Below are 21,500 nucleotides of genomic sequence, written 5' to 3'. Positions count from 1 at the left end.
CCTGAAAATAAAGTGACTTTTTGATTCAAATGAAATGCAGAATAAACTCAAAGAAATCAGAAAGAAAGAAATAATAAAGAGAAATGAAGAAATTAATTAAACAAAAAGTAGAAAGGAGTTGATCAATGAAGGAAAATGCTAATTCTTTGAAAAGACCGATACGATAGATACACTATTGACAACTATGATCAAGAAAAGAGAGGGGAGGGGCACCTGCGTGGCTCAGTCAGTTAGGTGTCAGCATTTGGCTCAGGTCATGATCTCCAGATCCTGGGATGGAGCCCCATGTGGGGCTTCCTGCTCAGCAGGGAGTCTGCTTCTCTCCCTCTCTCCCTCTGCCCCTCTCCATTACTCATTCTCTCTCTCTCAAATAAATAAATAAATAAATAAATAAATAAATAAGATTTCTTTAAAAATAGAGAGGAGAAATAAATAGCATCTGTCATAGAAAAGGAGCATAAGGAGATGCCAAGGAAATTTTAAAAATGCATATAAAGTGAATAAAGAACTTTATATGATATTGAAAGCAAATACAATGGGCATGATTACTTAAAAAAAATACTAACAACTAACTATACTTGGCTTCAGAAAGAGAAAAATCTGATTAAACCTACAAGTATAGAAGAAATTTTGAAGTTAAAGACCATTAACCACCTATCCACCTGTCTATCTCCTCTTTCTTGTCCATTAAAATGACACCAAACACAGATAGTTGAAAGGATATGTCTACTGAAACGTCAGGGAAGGTTAGATAAATTGTTCCAGAGCATAGCAAAAGAAAAGGCACTAAAGCAGATGATCAAAATAAACTTTACTTTTATCTGAAGTGTTCTATAATCTTTGTGAAGGAGAATACACTCAGGTATTATGTGTGTAGTTTAAAATAGTTAATACGAAAAGCAAAGAGAGATAAAATGACCGACTCAAGGTTACCCACCTGGGGAAAAAGTCTGGGAGTGTATCCACCTACCTGTTCCAGTATACAATGCAGTATCAGAGGCACAGAGATGAATTCTTCTGGAATTGGATTCAGCAAGTCATTATAATACCTCATGTCTACTTCAGTTGTGAAGACAAAGGCTGCTGTAAAACATGCAATATATCACTGTTCAATTAAGATGTATTCTCCAGGGGCTCCTGGATGGCTCAGTCCGTTGAGCATCTGCCTTCGGCTCAGGTCATGATCTTGGGTCCTGGGATCAAGCCTCATGTCGGGCTCCTGGCTGCAGTTGGAAGTCTACTTCTCCCCCTCCCTCTGCCCTCCCCCCACTCATGCTCTCTCTCTCTCTCAAATAAATAAATAAAACCTTTAAGAAAAAAAGATGTGTTCTCCATTTCTTCCATCAAAATTTAATCCATAAATTTAAACTGTCACTGTGCACTAATAAAAGCAGAATGTGTAGGTGGAGGGATGTCTGAAGGCAATATGGAAGATAGTCAGTATTCCTTAAAGCACCAGCTTACGGTGTTGGTCTTCAGGTTTCATACATGCCTGATGTTGGGGCTTGTGATTCCTCATTCTGTGCTTTCTTCTTGCCAAGTGTTGGAGCAACAGGTTGTGGAGCCTATAAGTAGAAAAATTTCAAAAAGAGAAATTTTTGACTGAGATTTCAGCTGAGAGATGCTTTCATCAGATGCAGGTATGATGGGGTCTGACGGGATTCTGAGATTGTATGGTTATGTTCACACCACAAAAAATCATTGGCTAATATTAGGATCTGAGGAAGGGAAGAAGTTCATGGGTATGGACACTTTTCAGAAGTTTTTCCTAACAGAGCCCATTTAGCAATAGCCAGGAAAGGCATGGGGAGATGAGGCACTGGTCCCTGGGTGACTCAGAATCAAACCATTCCCCCTCTTAGAGTCCTTCAGAACTTCTCCATTCCCTTCAGGATACAACCCAGACTCTTTAAGTCAGCACCAAAGGACATCTGTCTCCATGCTCCAGTGGGTGTTCGTGGTGGTGTTCTTCATTTTGCACATACTACCTAGGAGCACAGACCTACCCGGTAGTCCTGGCTTGTGCCTTAATACTTCTTTCCTTTGACCCCATGTCTTTGCCCCTTTATTGAGAATAGGGCCAAAAGGGCCCTATTCTCTGTCCCTTCCTCCACTGGGATTTCCTTGTAGGCAATTCATACGTAGCCTTCACCACATCACTTACCCCGCAGCGTGAGGCTTTCCTGACTCCTCCCTCTCCCTCGCTGTTCCTTTCCAGATCAGGTTAGGTGCCATGGTTAGCATTTCTACTGCAGGCTGAGCTGACTGTTCTCCCAGCACTCATCATGCTATGTTGAAACCACTGTTAACATGACTGCCATCCTCTTTAAAAGTTAACCTCAATGAGGGGGACAGAGGATGAGTCTTGTTCGTTATTGCCAACACCTTGCCCAGGGCTAGCACACAGTAGGTGCTAAAGAGACAGCGTGATTCATTTATCAATGGCCTCTTTGTTCTAGGTGTTATTTATTGTGCGAGGGGCTGAAAGTGGCTTCTATCATCATCAACCCTGAATGTGGCAAGTAGTTAGGGAGCTTCACAAAGCCCTGATCACCTAGGTGCCCTTTAATGCTGTGTCTGGGGGGCCTTCTCCTTGTTCCCACCCTCACCGCTTAAATCCCTGCAGGCAGTATTTCCTTCCAACAAGTGTTTAGGAAATTTTTCCTCCCTGTGTTTGACAAATACGAAAATTAATCTGTTCAGTTTATTGTTTAGTCAACTAAAGACATTCCAGAACATGCCTACCTCAGTAATTGACGTGGCTTCCAAGATAGGTTTCTCATTAACCACTTGTGGGATATTGATAAGCTGCATGCTCTCCAAATAGTGCTGATGCTGTCTCTTCCAATCCAGGGTGTCATACATCAAACAGGCAATATTTTCAAAAATGTCAGTACCCAACTCCAGCTACATGTGAGAGCATTAATGACAGTTAGTTATTAGTTTTATATTGTTGGAATCAGATGTATGGTTTCTCTCTTAGTAACTAAACCAAGCATCTCCCCAAACCACTGAACTCCAGCCATGGTGAGGGAGTCTTCATTTGTTAAACCCTTCTTGTCCATCTTGTTCACCATAATGCAGATTCTTCCCCTTGGAGGGCCATATGGCTGCCTAATACTGTGAGAATCTAATGCTTCAACTAAGTGAAAAACACCTTGTTCATTAATTTCAGCAATGTGAAATTATATATATATTCTGATGTCCCAATTTCTAAAACAATATATTAGATAGGTCATTTCAATATCTCTTCTGTGCTACCTTCAGAGGAAAAAACCGCTATGAAATAGTTAGTCTTCTGCTTGTCTATCTAATACCCACCACAAGTTTTGTTCTCTCTCAAGAAAATTGTAGATCAGATACCCCAATTACCTGGGCTATTATTTCCAGAACTGGAAAAGTACTGTTATCACTAGGTCAGCCTGCCTGAAGGCAAAGAAGGGTGAAGTGAGCTCATCTTAGATCTGAAGAAAGTAGGATAAGATAGCTTCTTGCGGGGGTGGGGGGTAATAGGGGGAGTAGGGGACAGTGAATCACAGTCTGGTGGGTGTCCAGGGAGATGCCAGGCTCTGCCCATCTTCCAGGCATAGCTGCCAGGCTGGGCTTTACTTGCCTACTCTATGACTGAGTATTCCTCAGTTAAGCTCCAACTTGCTAGTCTTCACCCAAATTCTGGCACAGAAACACATTTTTGTTTGTATTTGTAAGAAATATGGTAGGACTTCTGCCCCTTCTGATCCCTTAGCTTAACCAGTTTATTCATTTTTAAATCCAACAGCAAATCACATGCTAAAAGCCAGAAAATTATTTCAGCAACCAAGGTCTTAACTTGAGATGTTGCAGATGTCTTACATGAGCAGTTAGCACTTCTTGATGGGCATTTATTTGATGTAAAGCTTTCGTTACCTTGGTTCAGCAGAAATATAGCCTGCTTGTTTGCAGACAAAGGTACTAATGCTTTCCTTCTTCCAGAGAGGAAGAAGATTCTTTGGCTGGCTTCTGCTTTGAATGTGAGGCCATTACCAACTTACATATATAGCTGAGTATGTGACATCATGTATGCACATGATGTATTCAGTCGATTTCTACAAGAAGTAGATTTATTACTTTCATGTTTCTCCAGTGATCCAAATTTTAATGTGAACCTTGTTCTTCAATATTAAGCCCCATGGCCTTTCTTTTTGAACCCAATTCCATTACTGAACTGTTTTCAAGGCTCTCTTTCCCCATCAGCCTCAATGTTGGGTTGTTCACTCACAAATCATACCTTATAGAGGCATACCTGGGCTCTAAAAAAAAATACTGCAGTTGGACCCAGACCACAGCTCTGGCATAAAGAAGATATTCAACAAATACTTGCAAATTGATTGATAGGAGATCAGTGTGTCCAGCTAGGCAGCACAGCCATAAATGGCTCCCTAGATGACTGAATGTTTTCATTCCTGACCATTACTTTCATGGCCCAACTAGACATCCTCGATGTTAATTTTCTAGTTCTGAGGTCAGGAACGTTCTACCATAACTGGTATTTCTAGCTAGAGCAAGAGCAAAAGGTACTCGTTTGAGGCTGCCTTAGAATACTCTTTTTATGGATTCCTCTGAATTATGGCTCAGGCATTGTATGGCTGTGATCTATCTCCTGTGCCCTATTGAACCAAAATGTATAAAGATTCTTGAGATGGTGTGACATGAAACAGTAAAGAGCAGAGGGTGGTGCATTCTTTTCTGAGCTCAGGCTTAGGAGGCAGAAGAGTGAAAGACAAAGCAGGAAAGATGAAGGTATCTAGATGAGGGGGTACAAAAAGGTCAAGCCAAGGGAGATTGGAGTAACCAGTTTTGCTTAGAAGAAGCTCTGCCTTCAGCCACAGCATCTTTATGCTCAGCTTCTTTTCCATGTAGAGGTCCAGGCTAATATTTATACGTACTTTTGGCAAGGTATCAGGCTTCAGCGTTCTGTTTCTACATAGTGACATCTAATTCTTTGTGTTGACAGTCTTAATAACTCAAACTGATCTGTATATTGTTACTTATTCAAATCCTGTCCATCCTTCAAGGTTCAAATCGGGGTCTCCCCCTCCTCAGAGTTTTACTTACTTCACCATGTATGCATCCACCTCAAGGTAATACAATGAGGGACTCTCATAGCGAGAAATGTTCATGCTCCAACTCCTGGACCTCTGTTTGTTGGAACGGTGGCGGGGGGGGGGTCAACCAGAAAGAGACCTGGGAGGTTTTGTGTAACAGGGATGCCTGGATATCTTCCACAACATCCATGAGAAGTAGTCACTCAACCTTCTTTTAAAAAACACCCTTGTGGATCAAGCATTTGCTATTACTCTTCAATGCATCCTATTTCTTCTTTTTCTGAGTTAATAGGATATTTAGAGTGTGTTTCACATCACTGAGCACGTAAGCGTATAGCACCTTGGACACTGCTCCTCTGTTCCATGGTTTTGGTCATGGCTTTCTGTAAGATCCTTAATAGCAAGGACCAGTAAATGCTCTCAGAAAACGCCTGTTAATTGTTGGGGTGGGGCCAAGTCACCTATTAGATAGACTTTGCAGGCCAAATATATTATATTAAAAATGCGATTTTGGCAATACAATTAAGAACCTAGAAAAACAATGTGTTGAGCTGATATATTTAAAAAAATAAAGACAATGTAATTTGAAAAACTGTAAAAATTTACTATTTTCACAATTAACATGTAATTATTATTAATATCAAGACTCTACTGCCAAGAACATGGTTGAAGTATGAATCAAAGCCACATGCCACCAAATAAAAGAATTACCATCCTTCATCTCCATCTCCCTCTTATTCTTTGCCATTAATTCATACACTAAAAGCTAAAGAACCAGGCTATTACCATCACTGGGCATTCAGTGTTATCACTGTCTTGAAGACAAAGGAGTTTAGCACAAAGCTATGTACATAGTCAGTGCTTAATGTCTGTAGAATAAATGAATATGATAAATGGAACCACATTACCACATGTCCAAACCAGGCACTCTCACAAATTCATGTACTAACCATCATCTCGCTGTCTGCCCAGTCGGAAGGAAAGTTATCTGCCTTGACCATGTATTCAAGTTGAGCAACATCAAAGAGATTTGTTTCAGGTTTCTCATTATTCAGGATTGGTTCCAGATACTTCCAGAAAATTTGAAGTTCTCTTATGGCATTCTCTTTCTTCAGTTTCTCGGCCTCTATGTCTAATTATAGCAACATTTTAATACAACAGAATGAGAATGTTGAATTTCTTCCCACTTTAAGTGGACACAGTGAGTTATACACATTGCAAGATGTCTATGCGGTAGCAGAAAAGGCAGATAAAGAAATATAATTTTGAGAAGATTTTGAACTTGATTATACAATTATGAAACCAGGGGATTTTACTTAAAATTTATGTTAAACATGAGCTTGTCCTTCCCCTTCATTTTACACTTGAGGCCCAGAAGCATTATGATAAGGTCACACATTAGAGGAGCTAAATATGTTTGATATTTCCATCACCCTTAGATTGCATCTCTGTGGGAGCAGTGTTTCTGCCAAATCACTTTTTGACCATCTCATTGTGCTGGTTTCGTAACTGGTTAGACCTGCTGTTATTCCAATTCTTCTTGCTACATGGCTAAAAAACGACGGGATCAATGAGATGCTTCAGTTAACTTTGGTCACATTCAACTAGCTACAGGCTTCCCTGGGCACTTATGCTCTGACTATAAAATAATGACACGTTCCCATAGAGTTACACACGAAATTTCGCCTAAAATATTTATGTGTTATTACACCTATACCTAAATTGGTTCTACTACTAAGATCTCATGATTCTATTATAAATTGTATTTTTTGGTGATTTTATTTCTATATTACTCAATAGTTTTTACAGAGAGATTATGCACTTATGGAATATGTTCTCACAGGCTTCAATAATAAGTTATTTTTAATGTTACAACTATCCTTTGAGATAGTCAGGAGCAGCTGGGTTTGAATCTCAACTCTTTTACTTAATAGCTGCCTCTAGGCTACGAGTCCTTTTGGTAAAATGGAAAAACAGATCTTGCTCGACTTACAATGGGGATGGGGTTATATCCCAATAAACATTGTAAATTGAACATTTGAAAGTGCATATAATACACCTAGCCTACTGAGCATTGTGCCTTAGCCCACCCTATCTTAAATGTGCTCAGAACATTCATCTTAGCCTGCAGTTGGGCAAAATCATTGAACACAAAGCCTATTTTATAATAAAGCGTTGCATATCTCATGTAATTTATTGAATACTGTACAAAAAGTGAGAGACAGAAATGCTGTGTGGGTACAGAAAGTTGTCAGTTTTCCCTTGTGATCACATGGGTGACTGGGAGCTGTCACCACCCAGGGTCACAAGTGAGGATCATACAGCATGTTGCTGGTCCAGGAAAAAAAAAAAAAATCAAAATTCGAACTTTGAAGTACGGTTTCTACTTGCATGTGTACCTCTTTCACACCATCATAAAGTTGAAAAACTAAGTCTAACCATCGTGAGTTGGGGATTGTCTGTAATAAAGCATACTTCGGAGGCTGGTTGTGGGAAGTACATAAATTAATGCACTTAAAACCCTTAGCAGTGAGCTCAGTCCCAATAAATGATAGCTTTTATTATCATCAGTGGTAGTAATTTCTAATTTGGAACAGCAAATTTTTAAAATGCAGTGTTCTAGAAATTGGGATGTGGTTGTGTAGATTACAAAATGCTGCAAATGACATTATTAATAAATAACAATAAAAACAACAATATATGGCAGAAAATCTTGGGACTTCCAGGTCACACAGGCTCACACCAAATCCCTGTCCTATTACCTAAAATATATAGTAGCTTTCAGTTCCCTTTCCACAGTGGCATCCCAGCACAATTCCCTTAAGATGAAGACCCTGTGGCGCCAAATGACTGAATGATAGTGTGGATGGGACTTTACCCCACAGCTTCCTGGTCTAAAGAGTGCCCTCTGTGGTTTATCATAATAAGCCAGAAGCAAATCAGAGCAAGATTCCAAGGCTATGACCTTCCTTGGGCCATGTGGTGACCATAGTAGCATCTGGAAGAACACATTATCTACAGTTGATCTGCGCAGCCCACACATTAGGTAAAAGTTATCTGTTAAATGTTCCCGAGAAACATAGATAACCAAGTCTTCTGCCCCACAGTCCAAGTTCTCTCTGGCTGCACAAGGATATAAACAGAATATGATTTTAATTTGCAAAATTTACAGCACCTGGCTAGTGCAAGCAGAATAAATAGCAAATCAAAGTCTTAAAAGGATTTAATAATGAATGTATTGTATGACTGTTTTTTGGACAGAAAATTCTATTTGTACTTTACAGACAGTGGATAATATTGAAAGATTCAGTAAGCTGTGTAGCAGACTGCATACCTTCTGGCTGAAGAAGAACTTCCTGCTGTTGGCTAACTGCTGCCAGGTGTGTCTGCAGAGGTTCATAATTCTCTGAAGATATTTTAATCACGCTGCTTATGGGAATGCCAAGCTCAGTCATAATCGCTAATAGCTGAGGATTGTGGAAGCCCACAACTATAATGTAATGTTGGGCACCATCATCTGGCTCATCGTCTGGTCAAAATACCATAAAGAAGAACAGCCGTCATTTTAAAAGAGAACAGGTTGCACTCCGCCAGTTCGATGGCTACATACATTATGCATGCGTTTATAATACCTCTGGCTCGCCAATAACAGTCCAGTTGGCTGGAATGCAGTCATGTTGACTGGTTTTCATTATTACCCTTCCAGTAAGAAGGCTGTGGCCATTTTACAAAATATTAAATCACTTTTGTAAATGAGATATAGTCATAATAGAAGGACAAACATACACGGGGCCTGTGCTCATGGAAAAATGTGTGCTTGGGTTTTTATAAAGAGAAAAAGGCTTAGGCTATAATTTTTTTTTTTTTTTGGTTCAATCTCTTTTGAGCAACATCTGGCTTTACTCCTGAATTACGAGTAGCTGCAGCTTTTTGTGGTATTTTATAAGTAGAGGTGTTTACAGGAGAGGGAAATATCGAATATGGACGTGCCCCCTACCAAAGTATTCTGTGTATTTACGTCAATAGGTGTGAATACTGAGTATGGGTTATGGGTTATGGAGCAATGATATATTTCTTGTATTAAATTTTTAAAATATAAATTGTACACTTTCCTAAAATTTTTTTCACCTACTTAGTCCTGGTTACATTGTTTTATTAATGTTAAAGCATGAGTTTCTCCCAGACTGTGAGATTCAGAGAGGTAAAAACAATTGTTGTACTTTATTATTCATGCTGGATAGTACATGAAAACGTTAAATCCCACAATAGCCCATTAAATTTACAAGTAATGCAATACGTACAAACTTTTAATTTTTAAGTAATGTTTTTTCTTCTATAACTAAACAAATCTGTGTTGATATTGCCTATGGAATCCATAATATCATGGTTTCTAAGTCTTGTGGATTTAGAGCAGAGCTATGTCAGGGGAATCCAAGTGATAAAGAATGTGAAGGCATGCCTGCCCTCGCATCTCAATGAGATGCAAATAGTAACAGGAAGCTCCATTTGGGTTCAAGTGTAGGTGGCAATGAATCATTCACAGCCTGCACAGATCAAACCAGTTTTACATCAATAATCAAAAATAAAAGGAAATTCTAGTTTCTCTAAGGAAAGCTAATAGGGATAGAAGTTGGGTCAGGTCAGGAAGCTGTGTGCTCTGTGTGAGTCCCAAATTAACTGGTCTGATTTTATCACCACCGTAATTCACTCATTACAATAATCACTTTCTAGGTTGCCTCATAATTATGTCTGACTTTTAAAAATGTCCTAAACAAGGTAGTGCTACTTGGTGGCACAATCCGCTTGTTATTTCATCCTATATTTGCATTATGAAAATGTGCCCACAGCAAGATACGAGCTAAGTAAATATTTGCTGGAAACATAAATGAATTGCAAAAAGCAATATTTTTCTATGAGGGTATCATGGGTAGTATGTGATTTCTGGTTTCATAAAGAGTGAAAAGCCTGGGAAAGATTAAGCATCATTATTGAAATGATTTCTCAAGTTACTTTGTAGACTGGAAGGCAGGAAGTGAAAGGTAACCCACAGGAGGAGCATCTCACTGACCAATGTAAGGTTTAGTGTCATCCTCTTCTCCCCTTCGTTTTAACTGCGTGGTCTTTTTCACTGTTGTGTTTGTGTCAGGCTGATCCTTTCCCTTTCCTTTGGCAATCTTGGCACTTGAGGTCTTCTTCTCCTTGGGAGATTTTGCTTTCCCTTTATCCTTTTCTACCTTGAATCTATCTTCTATTATCTGGAAAGAAAGAATACTTTTTCTCCAAATCATATGGTGAACAAGCAACAGCTTTTCTGCTGTTGGGTGAATACTTCATTTCATTCAATTGCTTGTTTACTCATTTATTTTTCATGTATTCATTCTTCAGGCCAGGATAGTGGAGATCCCAAGCTGGGCCCAAGTTGTTATAAGGAACATCTATGCATGAGGACTGAGGGATGGGTGCTAGGAGACCTTTTACACAAGTGGCTTTCTAGAAGAGAATTCATCCTAAAGGAAAGTCAAGCACGGCCTATAAACTACCTCAGTTGTTTGGGGTGGGATGAGTGGGGGATTCTGAGTACCTCATGATGCCAGGAACTTAGTTTTTTCTTGTAGCCTAACTCTGGGGAGTCTCGGTCTCAGTCTTAGAGAGAGGTTGGGTTGTTCATTCAAAACAAAACAAAGCAAAAGTTTAAAAAATATATGATGCTGCCACTCTGGAAAACAGCATAGAGATTTCTGAAAAAATTTAAAATAGAGCTGCCCCTCAACCTCACAATTACACTATGAGATATTTATCCATAGGATATAAACAGTGATTCAAAGGGACACCTGCACCCCAATGTTTACAGCAGCAACCATGGCCAAACTATGGGAAGAGTCCAGATGTCCATTGACAGATGAATGGATAAAGATGTGGTATATATACAATGTAATATTACTCAGCCATCAGAAAGAATGAAATCTTGCCATTTGCAATGATGTGGATGGAACTAGAGGGTATTATATTCAGTGAAATAAGTCAGAAAAAAGACAAATACATGGTTTTACTCATACGTGGAATTTAAGAAACAAAACAAATGAACATGGGGAAGGGAAGGAAAAATAAAATAAGATGAAAGTTGTGAGGGAAGTAAACTATAGGAAACACTGAACTCTAGGAAACAAACTGAGGGTTGCTGGAGGGTAGGTGGGTGGTGGGGACTGATAATTGAGTGATGGGCAAGAAGGAGGGTATGTAATGTAATGAGTACTGGCTGTTAAATGCAACTGATGAATCGCTAAATTCTACCTCTGAAACTAATTCTAAAAAGTTAAAAAAAATTGAAAGAATAGTTTTCTCTAAAATCTCCTTTATAAAAGTTTTCAAAGTTTAGTATATTAACAAGTTTTAAAGGTTAATATATTCTTTGGGGAACCTAGCACCAACAAATTATTTTTATTATAATGCTACTTAAAACTGTATAGACATAATCAATGGTTGCTATTTGATATATTCAAAGATGAGATCAACACAAAATATCAGTGGGCAGAGCAAACTTTTAACATATTGCTCCAGAGCATATTTAGATTGCCATATACCATGTAAAGACCCAATTCTCCCACCATTTTTTTTCTTTCCAAACAATTGCTGAAAACTTTGTGTGTTATTTCATGATTACACTTTCAATGCATTTGTTGATAAATACAAATAGGTTGTGTTCATTAAAATTATGTGGTAATAGTGGATCATAAGGTGGCCAAGATCCAGGATATGCTTATATTATTTGCTTTTTCCTTACTCCACACTATTGGAACAACAAAACAAAAATTATTGTAAAAACATCTGGGCTTTGTGTATTCCTGAGATCATGAAATCAAAATTGGAAAATTCTGTTCTATTACCTTAGAGACAAAGAGAGTAAAAGATATGTTGCTTTGGCACTCAGCTAATAGAATGTAACACAGAAGGGAAAAGAAGCATTTCTTCTACTCCATGTGAGAGAGTGGCCCAAGATGAGGTGGGGGAGGCAGGGCACAGGCCAGTCTTTGGAGGTGGAGCTGCTAACAAGTTTATATGCTATTTAAAATGCAATGAGAAGACCAAAAGGAGTTTTAAGTGGAGAAGTACTATGATTTTTCAAGATAAGAAACAAGAAGACTAGTAAGGAAGTTCTCTAGTAACAGTTCGCAAAAGAAGTGAAAGAGAAGTGAAAAGAAGAAGTGAAAAGTCACTAATAGTGACTCTTTACAGAGTTAGAGAAGTTGGGGTGAGAAATGGCTTTTATGTAAGGTGAGCAGACTGACTATTCAGAGGACCATGTTAACTTTGAGATGCCCTGAAATGTCAGGAGGCAGTCAAATACACATATTCTCTCCTGAGAAGAGAGATTTAGCTGGAGTTACAAATTCAGAGATGGGACATATAGACAGTGATTGACTGGAAGAGATGAGATGCCCTGGATGAGAGTTCTCAAGATGTCAGTGGGTGAGGTCCAGTCAGGAGATGTGTTCACCATCTGATGGAATGGCCCAGTAGAGAGGGAGATGCTGAAGATACGGGGGAGACTGAAGTCCTTGAGGAGGTAAAATGGAAAAAGATCAAGAGAATGTGTCAATTTCCTTTGCTAGGAGGAAAGGCCATTTCTCAGTTCAATAAGAGGAGCAAGAAGTGAGGGGTGGCTGGGTGTGGGTTCAAGAAAGAGAGAGGTTTTGATGGTGTTAAGGGAATGTTTCAATTTTTTTCAAGGGGAGGATGAGGCACAGTTACTTGCTGAGTATATAGGCAGGTACAAGGTAAGAGAGGTTCTGAACAGAGACGGTAACGTGAGTCATGTCAGAAAGTGGGAGGGCAAGCTTACTGAAGAAATATGGTAGAACTCTTTGCCAGTGTTGAGAGCTTATTGGAAATTTTGAGATTGTTAATTTAAAATGAAACCAGAGCACAAATCAGTGCCCCTGAGTCCAATTAGCTGGGAGGCACTGGCAAGACTCTTGCAGGCACTCAAACAGCCACACTTGGATCATGGTAAATCCATTGAAGTGGAACACTCTCATGTAGCTCTTTGGTGGATGGCTAGCCTTGCCACAGAGAAGTCTTAACTTTGCCATCAAAAACTTCCAAAATCTTCCACAGCTATGATTTTAAATAAATCTCAGGGTGACCTTTAGGACTGAAAAGAAAAGCCATTTCAGGTTATATTGTTCTAAAGTTCACCCAAAAGAATTAACATTTATATATTCATACATGCATTCACTTATTCTATCATTCCAAAAAATACTGCTGAGTACTAAGGAGGTTTAAAACTAATTTCTTTATCCTCTTCCTGATACGACTGTATAAGGGCCCTCTAGCCCTGCTGGCTCTCCTAGGTGGAGAGCCACATAGCTCCTATCTCTCTGGAGCCTCTTTGGCAAAGTTGGGGTTCTTCTATAAGGGGAAGGTAACACTTCTTCTGTAAGGTTTCTTGGGACCCCAGAGAGAGCAAGGCTGAAGACAACCAAAATTTAAAATTAGCCATAAAGTACAGTGACTTAGCTCTGTGGTACAACAGGTGCTTTCCAGGCATCATCATCTTTAATTTGTTCACAAAATGCAAGCTGCAAAATGGGTAGTTTTGTTCACATTGTGTAAATTAGGACACTCCATTTGCCCTCAGGCACTCTGCCAGAGTAGAGACACAAGCGGGTTTGACCTCAAAACTTCCACTCATTTTATTTCTCTGGTCCTGCTAGGCTCAGTCTTTCCGACCATCTTTCCCAGGTCTCTGCCTTCCTTCTATGTCTTTTCCAGCTAAATCATACTATTTGCTGGCTGGTCCTTTGATTCTCCATAGCTTCACCTCCCTCACCCACTCTTCCTGCTAAGCGGCCTCTTCTTCTTCTCTATTTCTTTTTGCTTTTGCATTCCCCTAGCAAAGCTTGGTTGACTGAAGAAAAGCATCTTTTAAACACATTTCCACTGACACTGAAATTATTGCTATTTATCTCCTTCCTTTAATCTTAAAAATGCCTACAAATCCTGCTTCATTTAAATGACTTTTTAAAGATTGTAATAATAATAATTATTATTGAAGAATGTGAAAGAATATAGAGAACTTACAAAAGCCACAAGAGAAGATGAGAAAAGGAGATATTTAATGGATTCTTTCAAATTATGTTTATTCACCATTTTAACACCATTGTTGTTGTTCTCTCCACACAATTCAGTGTTATGCAGTTTTCATTTACAAGTGATGTTATCGTCAATTGGTAGAATTTCAAGAAGTATTATTATGTAAAGAATTTCCTAGTTAGAGCGACTAGGTATCTACTTTCCTGGTGTGGAGACATCATATTCTAAAGTTCATTATTCTAACAGAATAATGGAACCGAACAGAAGCTGATCAAAGTGCCTAGGTTATTCTGGACACCAGATCTAGGCAGAGAGGTTCCTGGTGGACTTCTGAACATGTTGCCTTCCTCATATTCTTTTCTCTCCCATGTCTGACTCTTAGCTGTGGTCCACCACTTCTAATATATCCCATCTGTTCCTCATGCCTCCAACCCTCCATACTTGAGCTGGACCAGGACAGTCCTCTCTGTCCCTGTGGTTCTTGACAAGGAATGAGTGCTTGGCCGCTAGAATCCTACTTTAGCCAAAAAGTGAAACAGCCTTTTCTATCAAGCCCTAATCGTAGCAAAATCACCTCCTGTCTTCTTCCCTTCCCTCTCTTCTCTTGTATCCTGAATAAGCTCTTCCCCCCTATGAGCTCTATGTCTTGAGATTTGGAAATGGGAGGTTGCCGGGAGTGAACCAGATTAGCAGAGCACTCACCAAAGTTGACCCCTTCCTAGATCATAAGCTAAAAGTTGTTCACACCAACTTTTCTTCTGGCTTTTCTTGCTTCTGGGTAGTGCAGCATGTATGTTCCCATTCTATAGTCATCTTAACTTAGAGGGATCTTGCCAATTCAAGACAAAAATTTAGGAGAGATATATGCAAAAGACTTCTCTTTCCACCATGTTTGGGGAAGGTATGTTTCCCAGCATATGAAGGCAGAGTCAAGTTCGTTACAGAGTACATTTTCTTTAAAATACGGTGTATACAAAAAGCATCTGGATGCCCCCTACTGTGAGAAGGCTGTGGATAGGCACAGAAATTTCTTACACAGTCAAACTATATAGCAGATGTGGGGCTCTCGTTTTAGTCACAACCAAATGAAGTATTAGCATGTCACATACTTAATTGAGGATCAAGTGACACTTGCCTAGAATCCTCAGTCTTGTTATTCTCACTCTTTCAAAGGGAAAATTACAAAATTCTCCCTCTCTCTAATAGGGCAGCCTAGTTATCGGACACTTCAAAATATTTTAGATTGTATTTTATTTTCTAACTGGCTCTTGATGTCAAAATTCAAATGCCTTCAAAAATCTTGACAGGTGTTTGTTATCACAATAAAAGGGAGGCAAATAGTAAAAGTCAATGGAACTGTTGGCTAACAGCTCTACTTCATCTTATTCTTAAAGATAACAGCACATCCACCTAGTTATGTAGTACTTTGTAATTTCACATATGTTCTTTCATAATATTCCCACAGTCATATTATTAAGGATTTAGATAAGAGAACATGTTCAAGTTACTCCATTATTATGTGGCTTGTGAGAAACTAGGTCTGTCTTCTGAATGCTACTGTAGGTCTCTTTCAGGAGATCACTCTGAGTCACAAGTGATCTATTGGTCCCATGATAAAAGGACAATAGATAGGCTGAAAGAAATGCATGCATCAAAAACGTTTGAGAGACAGCAGATCAAACAATATTAAACAGATTTATTTTGGTGAAACTCCTCCATCTTTAATAAGCTAATGTGCTGTTAAATCTCTAAGAGTCATACATAATACACAGTGGTTTCCAAGTTCATTTGACTGGGGTGGGGGTGGGGCTGCGGTTAATGAAGAACCTGGGTCTAAATGCTTCTAGAACCTACTTTGAAAACACAGGTTATGGGAACATTTTGAGGCCCCATTAATCCATTTCTATAAACCAGTGCTAAGGAAATGATCCAAAATATAAAGAATTCTATACTAGGTGTTGATCACAACATCGCTTGTTGTAAAAACAATATGGAAATAACTGAATGTTTAACAATAGAGGAATGGTTAAGACAATTATGGTAGTCATAGAATATCCTACAACCAATAATAATGATAGATGTGGATGCTGAGGTAATGAGTAAAATCAGGATATATTTTAATTTACAGGGATTATGTAAGAAGTTCACAGAAAGAAGCAAAGATATCAGAATGTTAACACTAATTGTAATAGCATTGTGGCATTATGAACATGTTGTTTTTCCTTTTCTATATTTTCTATTTATTCTGTCCCTTCTGCTCTCCTCCCTGCTTCCCTGCCGAACAGAAAATACAATGCATGGGGTTGAGTTAGGAGCTTGCTCTTCTAGACAGCTGCTTTTGTGTAGAAAACGTAAGTCTAGGAATATTGTGGGTTCACTTGACCAAATGATGCAATCTTCAGAACCCTGCAGAACATCCAGGGGTGCCATATTGCCATCTCCAGGTGCCATTCCTAATCCACAGAATCACAATGTGGCCTTGACTGTGGTTGGTGATGGTGAGGTGGGTCTGATGTCTATCTGATGTCTGTCTCCTGCAGGATTCTATGTGATTCAGAGGCTTTAGCAGTGCATCAGCCAGTGTTGTTTTACCTCAACATCCAGAAGGTCGGGGAGAGGGGTGAGGATGTTCAGAATAATCTCAGAGAAGTCTAGTTCTAAGAGAGAGATATCCCCAAAGACCTGGTGATTTCTGGGCAGGAGGACAGGACCAGAAATGAAGCCAGAATTCCCCTGGGAACTGGTGGTTGCTTAGCTCTGTGGACTCTTCTTTGGAAAGCTTTGTTCCTTTCCTTGACTTGTCCCCACACTTTACCTCAGGATGTTGTATGCAGTGTAATTAGGGGGACCAGATGGCTGATGGTAGATTACTGAGCTCAACCATGACTCCTACAGAGAAACATCTCTGGGCAAGCACTCTATTGATTGCGAGCCAAGAGTGCCATTCTGCATAATTATTGAGGCACATTCAGAAAGCGTCTGTACAGTGGCTAGGAACATGATCTTTAGTGTCTGACAATTTTGGATCTGATTCCCAGCTACACCTCTGAGTAGCTATATAACCTTGGGAAAGTTACTTAACTTTTTACACCTTTAGTTTCCCCATCTGCAAATCAAGAAAAATACTCTGTACCTCATAAAGTCATTTAAAAGATTAAATGATCTAACATGTGTAAAGATCTTAGTATAATGTCAGAGAGTCAATACGGTAGCAAAAAATATTATCCTTAGCTGTTGTAACCATAGCTATTTGTATTTAAAAATGCCACTCTATTTTAAATATGTGTGTTTCTTTACATTTGTTTCCTAAAGTCCGTAAAAATTCTCATTAACTAAAAGCATCCCAATTAGGAAAATGCTTCTGTTCTACAGATCAGTTAGCCAGGGAGTCATTTATTATTTACCCTGAATCGCTGAATTTTGTAGCTCTTTAGATCCAATGGTTTTGTTGGTAGTATCCTCATTTTGATAATCCAGCTTCAAAGAATTCCAGCTAGTTAGTGAGGCAAGTTATTCCTTTCCTGAAACCACACGGGTCCCTCTAAACTGAGTTCCTGCTCTTCCTCTGTTTGATTTCTTAAAATAGTTTTTGAAGATTTTAACCACAACTGAATCAAAACTAACCAGCCTGTAATTTCCTGGTATGTCCCTATGGCCTTTCTTTTAAAACAAAACACACACACAAATGGCATTACATTGGCTCGTTTCCAGTATTTTGGGGTTTCAACTGAAGTAAGCTGTAAAACGTCTGTGAAAGTTACCCTAATTTTTCTTCCTCCCTCCTGTGGAGCAGGCTCTGTGCTGTTTGTGGCTTCATCATGATGCCTTATCACATTTAGGTGCTTTTAACTTGGGGTTGTTTGAAGAAAAGTTTACCGATTCAGCCTAGTTCTGACTGCAGATTTCCTTCTCTCCAATTCTAATGTTTTGGAAAATAAAGCAACACATACTAAATATATAAGCCAGAAAGAGACAGAACTGTTCTGCTTTTACATAAAAGATAGGCTTAAAATAGCCAAGAAAATATGGACTGGTTATTTGAATTCACAAATTAAAAGCAAGGGAGAATATATCTGGATCTCTTCCTAAAACCTATGCAAATTTTCTGTGTACTCAGGGGCACAGGAAGACTAGATTTAGTTTGGCTGATTATTGAAATGGTTATTTTTTTGTATTATAGCCATTTTTGATCTTTTTTGGATGATTGTTTCCTTTTAGCTGAATTCTCAATGTATTTTAAATATATACACAGTAAAGTGTTTTGGTTTTAAATAAATGTTTATAATCAACACGGAATTTGAAGTGAACCAGAAGTAAAAATGTGAACAATGCTGTAATATTCAGATAATGATTACATCAAAAATGGATCAGAATAGAAACTAATAATTTATTTTAAAATTATAATGAACATTATGAAAATATGTGTGCCAGGTATGTCGTTTCTCTAAATACTTGTTTCAATAAATATTTAAGTTAATAATTAACAACAGGGCAGCCCTGGTGGCTCAGCGGTTTAGCGCCGCCTTCAGCCCAGGGCGTGATCCTGGAGACCCGGGATCGAGTCCCACATCAGGCTCCGGGCATGGACAGAATAAATAGTCCGTATTGACTCTCTGGCATTATACTAAGACATCTCATGAATAAATACATAAAATCTAAAAAAATAATAATAATTAACAACAGATCGACAATGATAGAACTAAAAATGCAGAGTAAATGTTGAGATAATAATATGTGCAAGGAAAAGTCATTTCTAAAGAAAACACACTTGCATTCAGATTTTAAGATATAACAAAATCTTAATTTGGGATCAACCTTATCAGAGAGTTATTCAGAATTTCTGAAATTCTAAAGTATATTTATTGCAATATAATATGTTTCCTTCATGATACATATATTTGGAGGTAACCAACAAGGAGTTCCCAAATTGGTCAGAGATTTAAAAGTTTTTCAATTTAATTGCAATTAGAGGCAGGCATTTGCCTTTCAGAAATTCATGTGCTAAAGCCTTCGAAACTATTCCTCTAAAAAAATATCTTCTCCCATATTATTTTTTATAATGTTAATTAGCCAGCAAACGTTCTTCATGGACAAAACAAATGAAATGGTAAGCATAGACTACACTAAAGTGCTACAGATTATTAAAATCAATGGAATCTAAAATGATGAGATTTTTACTGTACTTGGTAATTGGAACTATATTATTCACCACTTACTTTTGTTTTTCACCACTTATTTTTTTTTCACCACTTATTTTTAAGAAGAATTTTGGTTGATTAAAACAGGATTGTATGTTTATATAATGATCTATTTGTTTCACCGGGGGTAAAGGACAGGGACCTAAAAATATTAGTTAATTTTGTCCACATCTTCTGCCCAGTATTTTGGGTAATTACCTGCTATGGATAATTTTTAAGCATTCATTTTTAAAAAATACAACTCTGAAAATTCAACATAAGAGGTACAAAACACAATTCGGGATGCAAGGTTGTAAGCAACATAATTAGCATTTTGAAAGGAAACATCTCCATACATGTCAGGTTGCTGTTAAAAAGCTGAAGAGATAGTCACTCCCCTTGTAGGAATCTCAGGATCCCATTCTGGGTTCAGGAAAGAGGAAGAAACTGGGTCAAGTCCTCTTTTCTTTTTTTCACATTTTCTAATCCACAGCACAGGTCAGTTTTTCATACTTTGTACTTGTTTTACTTTCTGCCAAACTCACCGGCTGACAAGCATTAACCTCAATTGTTCTAACTGACTGGTTGGGTGGTGTTGTTGAAATGAACAGAGATTATATCATCCCTCCAACAACTCTCTTCATCCTGCCTTTACCAAGAGTGTTTTCTGGAGAGTACTCCCTTCCAATCAGTTTTCATCAATTTATTTAGCACTTACTCGTATGGCTGCAACTGAGAGATTTGGGGCTGGTGTTTTGGGAACCCAATCTAAGGAAGACATTGAATCAGACTATATAATTGTTGGCTCCTGATTGCTCAGAGCTCTCTTAGGCATCTATTACATGTATATATATGTGTGGGTACACACACACTTACACACACCCCTAAAATTCAAGCCCCAATTCCTTTGGACTTTTAAATTTTCAAAAAATAAACTAGGATTATTTCCATATCTTCAGAATCTCATACCTGTATTATTATAGTTCACATTTCAAAGAAATGCCGAGCAAAATCACTGCAGAAATATTTTTATATTGTCGCTAGCTTTAAAAATTTCTCCTGAGCTGCCAGCATATTCCATGTACTGGAACTTAACATTTGTGAACTGAAATCTAAAACTTACTCCAATTATAAACAATCGCTGACTTAAAATAGGTGGCAAACAAGTAAACTGATACTCTGTGGCATGTATATTTGTAGGTGGAGTGGGAAAGCACAGAGCAAACAGAAGGAGAAGAGATTTTCACAGGACTCACAGTCTACTTTTTGTAATTCAGATTCCCATGTGACATCGGAATTTTAAAAGGCAAGAAAAGATATTTCTATACTAGTTTCACATTTTCCAATTTTTCTTCTGCCAAGTCTTAATGTCCCCGAGTATTTCTTAAGGTACAAATCTCCGGCATATGATGAAAAGAGCTTCGATAGTTGGAAAACTAGACCATCATTTGTGTTCGTATGAGTAGAATTTTCCCGGGAACAATACATGCCACCCTAATAAGATGCTACGTGGGGAATCTCTTTGAAAAACATAAAGTCCTCTACTGCAAATATAAGGTGGCATTATTATTTTGTCCTACAATTATCCTGTCAAGAGTCCAACTCAAAAGGAAACCTCGATTTGAGGGTTGTGCGAAGGTGAGGAAGATATTACTGGAACATTTTCCCTTTTCTCTTCTTCAACGAACTGATTTTTGCCTCTTTTACTTTGGGGCATAAGGAAACAGCTTACACGTAAATTCACTTCATACATACATGTGTACACACACACATACACAGACACACACATGTTACATATGTACGTACAGAAGCATTTGGCTTTCCAAAAACGTTTCAGCATGATTGGGAAAATAAGAAAAACCTCTCTTATTTCGAGTGATGATAATAACAAATGGATTTGAACCTGGCATCATTCTGCTAAAGGTATTTTACACTGTTTTTTTTTTTCCAGATGAAAATATGAATCTTTGGAAGACACACAGATTGATTTCTATCGGCAAATGAAAAGTCTACATGTGAAGAAATAATCAGGCGTACGATATGGGAGTAGAGGTGATGGATTGCTGCTGAAATATTCAGATTATTATGAAGGTACAGATGTAGCCTGCTAGTTTAATAGCAACTCCTACTGAATATCAGATAAAAT

General features: G+C 38.3%; 1 protein-coding gene across 4 annotated transcripts in view; it reads right to left on the bottom strand.

The window, feature by feature from the left end:
- Positions 1-21,500, bottom strand: part of SPAG17 (sperm associated antigen 17) — a 219,259-nt gene that overhangs the window by 132,199 nt on the left and 65,560 nt on the right. For all 4 annotated transcript variants that reach the window (XM_077842670.1, XM_077842669.1, XM_077842673.1 and 1 more), the window contains 6 exons: positions 10,153-10,339; positions 8,419-8,613; positions 6,035-6,216; positions 2,746-2,907; positions 1,493-1,565; positions 971-1,083 (listed from right to left, as the gene is read on the bottom strand). In XM_077842670.1, the coding sequence (XP_077698796.1) occupies positions 971-1,083; positions 1,493-1,565; positions 2,746-2,907; positions 6,035-6,216; positions 8,419-8,613; positions 10,153-10,339 (912 nt within the window). The remainder of the gene's footprint in view (positions 1-970; positions 1,084-1,492; positions 1,566-2,745; positions 2,908-6,034; positions 6,217-8,418; positions 8,614-10,152; positions 10,340-21,500) is intronic.

This window comes from Canis aureus, chromosome 12 (assembly GCF_053574225.1).
Source record: "Canis aureus isolate CA01 chromosome 12, VMU_Caureus_v.1.0, whole genome shotgun sequence".
Classification (NCBI taxonomy): domain Eukaryota; kingdom Metazoa; phylum Chordata; class Mammalia; order Carnivora; family Canidae; genus Canis; species Canis aureus.
This window is presented reverse-complemented; position numbering and strand designations above follow the sequence as displayed.